Source organism: Empidonax traillii, unplaced genomic scaffold (genome assembly GCF_003031625.1).
Source record: "Empidonax traillii isolate 1590-97213 ecotype Southwest subspecies unplaced genomic scaffold, ASM303162v1 scaffold229:size1690559, whole genome shotgun sequence".
NCBI lineage: Eukaryota > Metazoa > Chordata > Aves > Passeriformes > Tyrannidae > Empidonax > Empidonax traillii.
Window position 1 is genome coordinate 953,002 of NW_020955422.1, and position 13,268 is coordinate 966,269.

At 42.2% G+C, this 13,268-nt stretch overlaps 1 protein-coding gene across 7 annotated transcripts in view; it reads right to left on the bottom strand.

Annotated features, from left to right (window-relative positions):
- NHSL1 (NHS like 1) overlaps positions 1 to 13,268 on the bottom strand; it is a 177,422-nt gene that overhangs the window by 96,745 nt on the left and 67,409 nt on the right. For 2 of the 7 annotated variants that reach the window (XM_027888005.1, XM_027888004.1), the window contains exon 1: positions 4,825 to 5,475. The exons of the other annotated variants lie outside the window; for them this stretch is intronic. In XM_027888005.1, the coding sequence (XP_027743806.1) occupies positions 4,825 to 5,029 (205 nt within the window). In that variant the 5' untranslated portion in view covers positions 5,030 to 5,475. Of the gene's footprint in view, positions 1 to 4,824; positions 5,476 to 13,268 lie in introns of those variants that run through there. 7 annotated transcript variants of the gene reach the window in all.

A 13,268-nucleotide genomic window follows, 5' to 3' on the forward strand; every position in this document is an offset into this window, starting at 1 on the left:
GCATGTCTAAAAATAAACATTAATTTATTTTTAAAAGTCTTTCACATAAAGGTATATAAAGCATATGTGTTTTGGAGTTATTCCAGTCTCTTACAGAAATGGTTTTTGAGGTTTCTATAAATGATTATTTATGGACCTGCCCAAAGCTTCCAAGAATCCTTTTTACAGACACACACGCCCCAGCACTATAATCCATCATGTTATAGCTTCTACAAACCCTAACAGCTCCCTTTGGGTTTATGGGCCTTTATCTATGTAGTAAACTGACATGACTTCTCCCACCATGAACACAAAATCTTGTGCAAAAACATACAGAAAAAAAAGCCCCATAAAATGATTTTACATTAGAATAGCAACAAGAAGTCTGGATTCAGTAATCTTCCTTATGGGGACTTAGTAGTTCTTGGTACTCTTACATGTCATTACTGAAAAAAAACATGTGATTACTGCTCTGTTCCTGAAATTTCCTCGTAAACTGCATTCAGGACTTAAGAAAACAGAATTTAAAAATTATTTGGGCTGAAGAATGAGGTGATGCTCTGACGCTGCAGTTAGATAACATCCGAGTTACCTATCCTTACCCTGAGTTTCTACAAGAAGCACTGAAAATACAAACCCCTCAGAATTACAAAAAAAACCAAAGGTCTTCAGTCCCAACTCTGTCTCTGGAATGTGAAGAAAAATCCATCTGATAGTATTAGACTTACAGGGTACATGTTTAAACCAACCACAGGTAGTATGGACATAGTGAAAGAACATCATCTTTACTGGCATAATAAGGGATTGCCAATACTGCTACTACGACAGAAGTTCAGTAACTGTTCCATTTATGGAAACCTAACTCCTTGGGAAGTGTGATGTTCTCAGACCATGATAAACTGTAGGTGGTTAGGAAATTAACTGACAGTTTTTGGTCAGAGTTGTGATCCGGATGTCTTGACTAGCTCCATCAGACACACACCACAAGGATATGAAGGCCGAGCCCACAAATAGTGACCTATGAATTTAAAGGACTTTTAGCATTAAAATAAAGCTTCACACATAGACTGGTTTTGCAAGTAAAAAAAAAGGGCACTCCACACGCTTCAGTATTAAGGACTGAGACTTGGCCAGCAGACAGCAGAAAGCCAATGGCTCCCACCTGCTGAACAGTCATTAAAACACAGCAGTTACCTGAGAAGCAAAGTTTCTCTGACTAATGACTCCAGATAAGTTTTCCAGGTAGTATAGCCTGCAGTAAAATGCAGACAAAGCTTTTAGCTTTCTCATGCTGCAGAAAGGTTGGAAAGCAACCAAGTGAAATGGAAGGAGTGGGTAAAAAATCAAAGCAATAGACAGGGACAGGAGATGAGGGGAGAAGGGGGATAACCTTCCCATTGAGTAACACTTCTTCTGATGCATTGCCACCTGCGGCCAGACCTGACTGCTAGAAATATGCTCAGGCATATTTAACTGCTCCAGAGAAACATCATATCTTTCTCTTCATCTCTGGCAGCACAGTGGGAAGATCACCAAGACCAGCCATGAAGGGAACACTGCCCAGAGCTGTGGGCACAAGCTCTCCTTTTCCAACCACCAAAACCAAGGGCAAGGAAGAAAGAAAGAAAGGGGAAAAAAAAAAAAAAAAAAAAAAGGTCAGCAAAGCTTGGTAAGAAGTTCTGATGCTGCAATGTGACTCATTTCCTTTTCTGCAAAATCAAAGTAAATATCATGAGACCTGTACCGTGAACTAACTCATGTGTTATCTTTATTCAAAGTTAACTTCCTATGTCATACTTAATGGTAAGCTGCACCGGCGCACATGAACGACTGTCACAGTCTTCTACACCTCAGAAACCCTTTGCTACACACACAAGAACCTTTGCTTCAGTTTCAAAGAATACTTCTCTCAGTCTTTTTTCGATAATGTGTTTTTTAAAGGAAAAAACTGCTCTGAGCTTCAGTCTTAAGTACCTCCTACTTTAAAAAGTAACAAATCTGAACTAAAAATTCTGATTAAAGAGGAGAAACACAAGTTACAGTGTGCCCTCATTTCAAAGGGCTTTCAACTGACTGAGGATGAAGAGGGCTGAGCAAGAAATGTTTCAAACAACAAACCTTTATTTTACTGTCAACTTTTACCGTCTCTTTCACTAACAGCTTTATCAAATGTGAAGTCTGATTGGTGCTACCAGTTCTCAAAACACCTTGCACTGCTGTGTACATTTTAAAAATGAATAACACATCAGCAGCCTCTGACTTTCACACACGTAGGACATCAGGGTGTGCCTCAGGTTCATAGTTACTGTTTACTTCTGTTTTTCTTTCTCATTTTAAACTGACAAATCCAACCAATCTCTCTGATTGCTACTGTGTGCAAGCTCCCGTTTGCAGCCAAGGCAGATTAGCCACTTTGCTGGTGAAATACCACGCAACACATGCTGCCTTGTGCCTGTCACCCAGCAGCCTCGTGGGAATGCAATATGAGCCTGGAAGAGCAGTGAAGTGGCAAAAGAATAAGAGGTTTAAAAAGACAGGAAGAGAAACAGCTCAGAAAGAACAACAAGAATTCCTTCATTTCCAGCTTCTGTTAACGCTCCTGCCTTTACACATACAGTTAGGCAAGGGAGAGGGTTGAAGGAGAACCAGTGATTTGTCAGACCTATCTTTTTAACAATTTACCTGAGGATAAATTTCAGGAAAAACTATTCTGATAGCTGAAAAACTATTAAAATTTCATCTTGCTTAAAATACACGGTTTGGTTTTCTATATAAAACTAGCGATCCTTACAGTCTGCTGTGCCTCTCATTTCTTTCCAGTTTGTGCTAATTTAAGTGAAGTGGTTAATTCAAGCATCAAAGACAATACAGTTTTGAGCCCTCAGTTTTACAAAGGTTGGCAAGCAGTAATGCAACAGTCCAGTGGAGCAAATTAACTCGAGAACACAACAGGCCATTTATCACACATGTTTTGCCTTTGAACACAAACCCAAGATAACAACTCTGCCAGGTATGGATACGCAAACTATTCCAACACGGTGCAAGCCTGACTCACAGCCCAGGGTAGAATACTTGCAGCCATAACAAGTTTCTCCGGCCTGAGTATATAAAATTCCACACTCCCTTCAGCCCTGGCAATCCCTGCTAGTTTGGCAAAGGATCCTGATCAGACAGAAATGCACAGATTTATGATCCAGGCAGATTTTACAGGCTGAGTCAAACTGTGCCCTGTAAAGAGGAAATAAGCACTGCAAAAGCTGTATCTCCCTTCACCTTCCCTTCAAAAATTACATATTGTCTTCCCCTCTACAGGCAGGCAGGGAGGCTTTCATAGCTTGCTGACCAATTACGGGAGGAATTTTGCCCTCCCCCTCAAGCCTGTACAATGGGCTCTTTATGTAAATCACTCAGAAAAATTAATACACCATTAATCCATCAGTAAAGCTTCCCTTCCCATCTCTGCCCTGTGGCTTAAGCATGAGCTAAGGAAGGCAGCACAAGAAACCTTGTGGAAGTTACACAGCATCCACCATCAGGGCTGAGTGGTTCTTCTGATACACAGCATGCAAGATCCCACAGGTGTTAGAAGTGTATCTGACATTGCTCTACAATATCAAGATATCAACAATCAGAAGTAAAAATTAGCCACTGGTTGCAAATGCAAACTCCCTTTTTAGAAGTTTTTCAGCAACGAAAGAGGTTAAAAAACAACCTTCAAAGCACAGATTAAAATTGTCTCCTAGCATGCTGGGAGCAAAGCCCAAGCATATACATCCTGTGTTAGTGTTCCTGCATACAAACCATTTACTAAAGCCACAATCTATTCTGACTCAGAAGTGAAATTCTGGTCAAATAGCTACTAACTGCTCCCAGAAATGAAAAGAAATAAAAGGCCCTTTGAAGTTCAAATGCCATTGGAGAGCCTGCCTGCTCTTTCAAAAGTGACCTTATAGCAAAATTGAGTTAACCTTACACTTCCTATTAACAAACTAGTTCTCTGGCAGCACTAGAGAAATTACAACCAAATCACTAGCTTTACTGGGTATTTTTAACCACACACAACCCACTGCCTGCCAGCCAGCTACTAGTAGCTGTAGCTCACCATCTCAGAAGAGCAAACTTCTGAAATTCGATTTATGGTAAATATGAGGTATGTTTGAATAAACACCTGACAAACTCCATTTGAAAAGAAACCACAAAAAATAAAAGTACTTCTTCAAAATCTCATATAAAATACACTCCAGGTTTGAGTATTTCAAGGGTTCATTCGGAGCAATCTCATATCCTAGATATTCCTCCTTCTCTCTGTGGAGCAATTCCCATCACTATCTCATCTTCTCTTTTATTTTGCATCTGGGACCGTTTCTCAATCTGCCCTCATAAAAGAAAATACACTTAAAATTTTCCAGCAGGACCATGAGGCAGTCATCCAAAAAGCCACCCAGTCTGTTAGAAGTGGAGTCTTATATGGCTTTCGCTTCCACATTTTGAGGAGAGATTCTTGCAGCACTGGCCCAAAGGTTCTGTCACTAGTGACTATTAGCTACCAGAAACATAAACAAAACTTACCTATGCTCCACACAATCAGTACCTTTATGCTGGCCAGATGGGAAATTAAAGGTTTTCCCCATTGATTACTATAAGCTTTCACAGTTTTAACCCCCACAAAAAAAAACTTGGCAAGGCAGTGCTGCGCCTCGGCTTTTGTGCTGCCTTCCTCCTCCTCCTGCTACCCCACCTGCAGCTCCCAGCTCCCGGTGGGACCCGAGCAGCTGGACGGAGCAGCGTGGAGCAGGGGCTGACACTTCAGCAGCAATTGCAAAGGTTAAAGAGAAAGTGAGTCACCTTTTCTCTGCTGGCTCCTGTAGATCCAGTTCTCGTCATCCTCATCTACCTGCTGCAGGCACATGGAGGAGAGTTCACCATCGCTGCGAAACAATCTCTTTGTCTGCCTTGACAAGGAGGAGAAATTTATCCAGCTGACAGCACGGGAGAGGGAGCCTGGGTTTTGTTTCAGTTTGAAAGATCTCGAGACACACTCCTTTTTCATTTTCTTTCAACCCAGCTTTTGGCGTCGGTTCCAAACAGACTTTTCTGAAATTGTCCCTGTGCCCTTTCTTAGTGGTTTTCGTGGAAACAAATTCAATCCAACTTCAGTCCAGGTTTCTTCTTGTTGCATTTAAACCAGCACCAGTATGGAGGTAGGTCACTGTGCCAGCGCAGCTCCCCTGAAGCTGTTTTGATACAGCACTTAGGGAGCTGCCAAAGAAAACAAAGGGGAGAAAAGCAGCAGAAAGTGGCACCTTGCAGCAGCTCAGAGAAGCATGTAACAGCTGAGCAGAATATAGCACTAAGGCAAGCGTTTTCCCCATTCTCCACTCAAGAACAAAAACTGTAGCTCCACTCTTCGCCCTGGCATCGGTCCCCAGGAGCGTGCATGCAATTCAGTCCTCTCTTCTGGCTCATCAAAAACAGCCCACGAGGAGGGAAGAGCAGGCAGAGATCACTCCCTGGCATGGCACAGCTCATGAGGGACAATGGATCGACCACACTTCTGCCTCTTCATTCTGGCTGCCCTGATCTCCCTTAGTGAAAAGCCTGGTGAAGGAGCTCCAGGAAGGCTCTCCTAACAATAAAACCGACTGCGTGGCTATCGCTTAGGATTAGAGTGAAATATGATAGGCTCGCTCTCCTAAAAGCACAACCACCGAAGCAAAACTCCTCCTTTCCTCAGCCAGCTCAATGGCAGTGCAAACTTCTGAACTCTGCGTGCAAAAATAGGAAAGCACTTGTGCAGCTCTGTGGACTTGGAGACAGGGAAAATAAAATCCTGGAGCCTGTCCACAGCACAAGCACCCTGAACAGTGTGCTGAAAACATTTGTGCCTCTGTATCTGGTGGCACATTTAAAAACAAAGTAAATGCAAGTGCATGGACATAAACAAACCTGTGCATGAGCAGATATTTAGTGACCAGACTCCCCCTGGGGTCACTGCAGCTCATAAATAGGTTTCACTCCCAGCTGTGTTAGGTTCTGCCACCTTCTCTTTAAACTAGCAGCTGGGAAAAGCACTCCACGGCGTGAAGTTTTTAAAAAGTCAGGTGCTACTGAAAGGTGCAGTGCTTGCCCTGCATGCCAGAACCAGCAGTGCTCCTAGGAGGGAATAAGCCTTACATGGGGGAGAGGCAAGGAGAGCATTCAAAAGCAGATGGAAATTGGTTATACCAAGGCACCCCAATACCCATGGGTTTTGATAGAATTTGTCGCCAAGATGTAAGTTGACAAAAAGGCCCACAAGTTTCTATCTTGCAGCAAAATAATAGACTTGAATGTGTGACACATCCAGTAAAATCACCTCAGTGAATCCTCAAGCAGATGCTGGTGGTGAGGAACTCAGAGGAAAAAAAACAACCCAAAACACAAAAACATGCCACCTATCTGAAGAATAAACATTAATGTCTCAATATCCTAACTGCTGCAGATTATGTTAGCAAAAGGACAAGCAGCTTAAGAAAACAAGGGTACAGTGTTCCAGCTCCCAAGCTGTCAGTCAGATTTACACTATTGCAGAACACAACCTCAACCCCCTGGCAGATGCTATTGCAGCCCCCTGGATTCTGCTGCACAGCCTCTTCAAAACCATTAAAAACAAAGGCTCTGGCTGTTGCTGAAACTTATGATTCTCTGGCTCATAATAAGAGGATAAGGTTTAACCCACTGACTGGGAGGCAAAAAGCTAAGTACTGTATCAGATTACCCTATGAATCAACCAGGCACACCAAAGTGACCTTTGGCTCCCACTAACACAGCACAATGGGTCGGCCAACTGTCTTCTGTAAATAATTTAATAGGCTGCATTTAAATTGACCTCGCCTGACGAGGTAATGCATATGTACATACTGGGTCTTCCACCACTTCCCAAAGTCAGTGCTGATGTAGTGGGGTTGTGGAGGGGACTGCAGGGGTGCACAAATATGAGCACACACTGCTGACATTTGCTTTTCTCACTTTGTCAGGAAGTCCTTCTAGTCTGGAGTTTTTTGTCTTTGTTAACAGACACCACTGCCCATCCCTTATGAGACAAGAGACCTGTGTAGGGCTGGGGTGTTTGTTTTGTTTTGATTCTTTAGACCTTTTGCTTAAACTTAGACTTAGAGAATGTGGAGTGACATACCCCTAGAGACCCAAACACCAGAATATCCATTTTGGGGCAGTTCATGTATAAACAGGCAGGATTTAATGTAAAAATCAAATAATCAAAGACCATACTTCAAGTCAACTTATTTCTTTTAAGAAAACATTTGGAATTGCCAGTGCTGAAAAGTACAGAGAACTGTAAAATCCCACAGCTATTACTGGCTAAATTATACACAGCCAAATGTATAAAAACCCTGGTAGGAACTGCAGGATCACAGTCATCTTCTCTCCACTGTACTACTTAAAATCAGAAGATTAGAGGAACCAGCATGAAGGGAACCCTTTCAGGTTAACCCAGAATGCCAGGATAAATCCCAGAGCTTCCCTGAGTCTAGGGAGCAATTTAATTTTAGGAATTATCCTGACCTGTCTGGACCTCTGCCTTTATATCATGATGCCAAGTCACAACTTGGTGATGCAAGGGTGAAAACACTGCTGTGGGTGATTGACTGTAACATTTCCACTGCTACTGTAGACACAGAGTGGTGCAATGCTTTGCTCAGTTTGGTATCACTGGATCGCAAGAAAGGATTCATCACGATAGATCGCGACACTGTCATTACCACATAACACTTTTTATTTGTAGGTCACAAGAAGTTTCATATCAGTCTACATTGTTGTACGTGTGCATCAAAAATAAATTACCCATGATCAAGAGAAAACAGCAATTGCCATTTGAAAAACTACATATTGAGCAACTGTTGCAGGTTAATTCATGCCTTAATCATGCAAGGCCATACAGTTGGAAACTTAAGCATCTGATACACTTTAGAGGATTAAATTTAATCATGTAAAACACTTTACAAAGCCATTTAAGAGAAAAAAAAGGTACACCTCTAATAAGCTTAGCCAGTTTTCCAACCTGACTGTTTTCTCCCTTATGAAGACATCATACAAGTATATAGTCTTCATATTTTCCAGGTTATGTATGTAAAGATTAAGGCATTATTTTTGTTTCACTTAATACAAACCCATCTCAGTAAAAAACCCACGAGGGAATCACAGCATAAGAAACAAAGGGTTTGAAGTAGAAAGCTAAACTGGTTCCTCCCGCCTTCCTTTCTTTTTTTTTTATTTTTAGAGGTGAACAAGAGCAAATATGCATAGCCTAACATGCCATCAGGATTTTTACCATCTATCACAGCCCGATTGTCAAAGAATTCTCTAAAAGTTGTTAAACAAACACACATACACACATACATGGCTCACAGCCACTGCATTCCCCTAAGACCAGCAAAAACAACAACAACAACAAAGTTTTACGGAAAAGGTTTCGGTTCAGTGTAAAAAAATCAACAAAGCAGAAAGACAAAAAACAACACCAAAACTCCTCAGACGTGCTCTGGTTTTGGTTGGGCTGTGTTTTTTGGCAGAATTCACATGTTAATTTAATTCCTGCATTTCCTAGTCTATCATTTCTCATGACTCAGTAAGACAGTAACACGGATGATTCATAATTACAGCTTCCTGGGACAGCAACTGCTCCAAAAGCTGAGAGGATACCTCTCTCTCAGGCTTCCTGGGTATTTTCCTTCAGGTGGTAACAACTCATCACCAGCCAGTCATAAAGCCATTTGGATTAAGCATCATCAAAAGCCCACTAAAAACACCTTGCCTGCAGACTCAACCCTTTGCTACACAGCTCTTGATGCAGCCAGTGAAAGGTGCAGGGTGCCCCCAGCAGCCCCAAGAAAGCCTCCGTCCCACAAACTGCCCCAACACCACCACATCTGCTACATATGGTCCCCTCCCCAACCCTGCTCATCATCTTCAGGCAGAGATGTGTGGGAGTTTCAGTCAGTTTTGAAACCTTCTCAACCTGTCCTCCATTGGAGGTCTTTATCTACAGCATGTGTGTTGTTTCACAGGTACCCTATGAAATGCTCACATAGGAAATCCACAAAGTAACCCATATTTCTGCATAATTATTTACAGCAAAACAGCCACGCTGTGGTATCTCAACAGAGCCTCAAACTTCCAGTCAAGGCCGTGTCCGTTTTTGTGCAGAGTACAAAAGTGAGAAACTCAGTGTGAATGGAACTGTGAAGGAAAAAAATAGTAAAGAAAGAAAAGGATCAAAAATGAAGTTACTTGCCCAAGATCACAGAAAGGATAAGCAGGGAAGCTAAGAAAAGAAACTAGGTCTCCTGGCTACCAGCCTCACGACCTACTTAAGTAGGCCCTCTGTCTCACACAAAAGCAATGCCTATTAATTGTTTCTATCACAACCCTTACAGAGCCCTTGAATGCCCTAATTACAAAGGAAAATTATGTTTCTGATTTGCTACCCGTTTTGCCCTTTTGTTTTTTGTGTTTTGTTTTTTTTTTTCCCAACTTAAAAATACACAATACCATAAATGAGCACCTAAAAGAGGAGGGAGTTCTACACTGTAGGACTTCTTCAAGCATCCCAACCACATTTCCAACTTTATGAGGTCTAGAAGAAAGAAAAAAAAAAAAGGGGAGGGCCGGGGGGAATCAGACTGCAGACAATGTTTTATCCTGCAGAGGATAAACCAGCTTTCGGCCAGGTTTATACGATGCACCTCCCACCACAGTCTCCCTCCCTCCTTTCAACTTCTGTACCCCGGAAGGATTCACTGCATCAGGGAAGACAATATTTTCTCTGATTTAATAGCTGCACTTACTTTGGTAAGGAAATCCTGTAAAACCAGAGTGGCAGTTTCTACAAAGTGCAAGGCAAATCTGGACCTGGTTCTCCCCTCAACACCAGCTGCACGTAGGGATAACGACCACTCTTGCTATGAAAGAGGAATCAAGCAAGAAGCACAAACAAGGTGCCGTACAATTTAGTTGTTAGCAAAAAAGGTATTTGTAAGACGGGCAGAACCACCAGAACTGCCTAGGAAAAAATACCGTTTTTCTCTGAAATACTTTGATGCCAAAAGAGCAGGTAAGTTAACTGTGCATAAGACACACACCTGCTTCAATTGGGTACAAATACATTCATAAGCTTTTGGTTTTCTTCATCAGCATAATTCCAAAACTGACGTAAACCCCAAATTTCAGAGGAAATTTCCTTCCAAGTACACAAGGAGTTGGGCAGTCACTGATGGGTACGAGCAGTTTAAAGTACTGAGCTCTGCTGGGTAAGAGTAGGATGGATACTCTGAAGGTGTTTAAAGGACCTGAAGATGTGACACCTGGGGACATGGTTTAGTGGTGAACTTGACAGCGGTTGTTTAACGGTGGGACTCAATGATCTTTGAGGTCCTTCCCAATTTAAATAATTCTATGATATTCTGAGGAGTACAGGAGGAAAGGGCTCGAACTGTGTTAAGTTTCAGCCTTGCCGATACACAGATGAGTTTTTCCTCATGGCAGCCAATAACTATTTTCCAAGTGAAGCAGCACATATATATATATATATATATAGGTAAAATAACTTCTGCTCTCCCAGCGCACAGATGTTGACGTGAGGTTTGATGCCGTCGTACAACCTAAAGGGACAAGCAACAGGACTCAGGTGACTTCGGGCCACGTGTAAATCCTTGGGTATTATTTCACGGGCTCCCTGTGCAATACGAGCAGCGCCGCGACAGGACCGGCAGGAATGCCCGCGTGGGAGGCGGGCAGTGCCGGCAGGTGGCAGCAGGGATCCAGCCGGGATCCAGCCGGATGGCTCCCATCGCCCGGGGGGGGGCCGCGGCCAGCCTGGGATGGCACCAGCGACGCAGTCACGGTGACACACCGTTGTGATTTAGCGTTCAGCAGTTCGCTTATTATCTCTGTTATTATCCCTGCTTGAAATGTAATTAACTATTTTAGTGGGGTTTGATTGGGGCATGACAACTCACTAATTAAGACAGCTCTGCTAAAGGCTCCCACTAACTGTAGTCACTGCCTGGATTCCTACACAAGTTCTCCTGAGTTGGGGTGCTCTTGCTTTCATAGCACAAAGTCTTTTTTAAAATCTCCTAACCATAGGGCCACCTCCCCTCCAAAGCTGAGGCTTGGCCAGGGAAGCACTTGGCTCACAGCTGTTGGCCAACACGTCCCAAGTGCTAATAGGCTGGGAAGATTTTAACTAAGTATGGAATTTTTGAGCACAGAGAAGTTGTCCGCCCGAAGAAAAGATGGTAAGGGTTTTTCACTCATCTGTTCATTGCACCACCAGAAGAAGTTATCAACAGCAGATCTGAAGAAGTCACTTAGAGAGTCTGGGAGAGAAATTGGAGAAGTGCTACAGCAGCCAGGCAGCATTCAGTGCCTTCTGTGCTACGTGCACTGACCCTTACTCCACCAGGCACCCACCCGCTCCAAACTGCTCAGCCCAGCTGACAATAAGGCTGCTACAAATCAAACCATCCCCTGCATCTCCTCGGGCAGCTCCAACCTCCCAGAAAAGCTGTGTGCTTTTGTAATATCCTGTCTCCACATATATTCCTCTTTGCTCTTGAGCATTCTGCAATGATCATATGGGTTTAAACAAATTCTAACTTCATAAATGCAACTTGCACTGCTTTAATCTACACTGTAAGATCAGTTTACGCTCTGCTACTATTTTGCTCAGCAACTGCTCTGTTCATACTAAGAAGGGGTTCAAAACACTTTTAATACCTGAATATGCACAGAAACGTTGCAACATGCCAGTTACATTTAGAAACTTAGAAATAATTTTAAAAATTAGGTTTTGGTGAAGCATAAGAAACTTCTACTGGATCATCCAAGTTTCCTGAGGAAATGCTGACAGTTGTATTAAAAGTAACTGGAAGTCAGTTAAACCCAAACTGTATTAAAGAATCTATTAACATGTAATTGAGGATCATTCTGCCAGCAGGGAAGTACCCTAAGACAACTGAATAAATGTCTATTTCCCATTTCTCTGATTAAGAGGATACCAAGGAAACTGCAGAAGGGATAAGGCTGTTTGCTTTGAGGTGGAAGCCCTCTGCTGGTTAACATAAACTAATTAACACACTAATCTAAATGTTTTTGTAGATAACAGAACCACAAAGAACAAGAAAGGAGACAGTAGCTAAAGAAGCAGAGAAGAATCATCAGCAATCTCAGAAATCGTTATTCTTCATTTTATTTACCAGGTCCATGAATATAAAAGGTGTTTGAATAACATACTCTTTGACATACAAAATATGCAACTTAATAAACCTTACTAGGTATTTGCAATAATAAAATGCTATAAAGGAACTTTAGAACCCTGTGAGACACTTGGGCACACCTAACCATTCAAACACTGAAAACACAGTTCATATGAGTGTTATACCCAGGTCTTACTATTTGACACACAAACCACAGGAAACTATTTCTTCCTATAGATACAAATGGTGTATGTGCACATCTTTTTGTCTTGAGTCCTGTATCTTTAAAACACATTTCAAAATTACTTCACAGCCAAACCAGCAAAATTATTTGACCTTACTGACATTGCATGTACATCTCTTCTAGGAACCAAACTAAATATGTGCTGGTTTTGTAAACCAGGCATAAACAGTGAACTTTGGAAGACAGCATTCTGTGCACTGGTACAGGACTGCAGTAGAGCTTTTTCAGTTTATTTTTAAATTTACATGCTAGCTTAGCCTGGTACATGCTAAGTACAGAGGAGTGTGTTGCAACTCTGGACAAAATTTGTAAATGAATCCCAGCCCCACCACGCCTGGAGGAATGCTGCAATCTCCTCTCTTCCTCACAACAGGCTCTAGGTTAAAAAAAACTAATTTCTTGGCAGAGAATGAGCACAAGGAATGTTGCTGACATACAGAGGGTGAGAAGGAAAACACCGAATTTGTACCTTAGTTACTGCCCTACATAGGTATATTTAATCCCAATTAAAATAGCCCCCTAAAAGCTGGATAAAAATGCAAGAGAAAACAAAACTTATAAAATAATGAACATATGGTCTAAGTATGTGTTCTCTCTGTATGGAGTGCCTGCACATGTGCTCACTCCCTATGTACACAAACACGTATTCAGCAGGAGCACCAACTGTGACCAACAAAAACCATTTTCTCTACTTCCCCCCACCCCACACACAATTTCCCCTTCAGCCCGAAATCAACCTTGAATTTTTTTTGTTTCTTTTTCTGCAACCCTGAAATACTTTAATACTT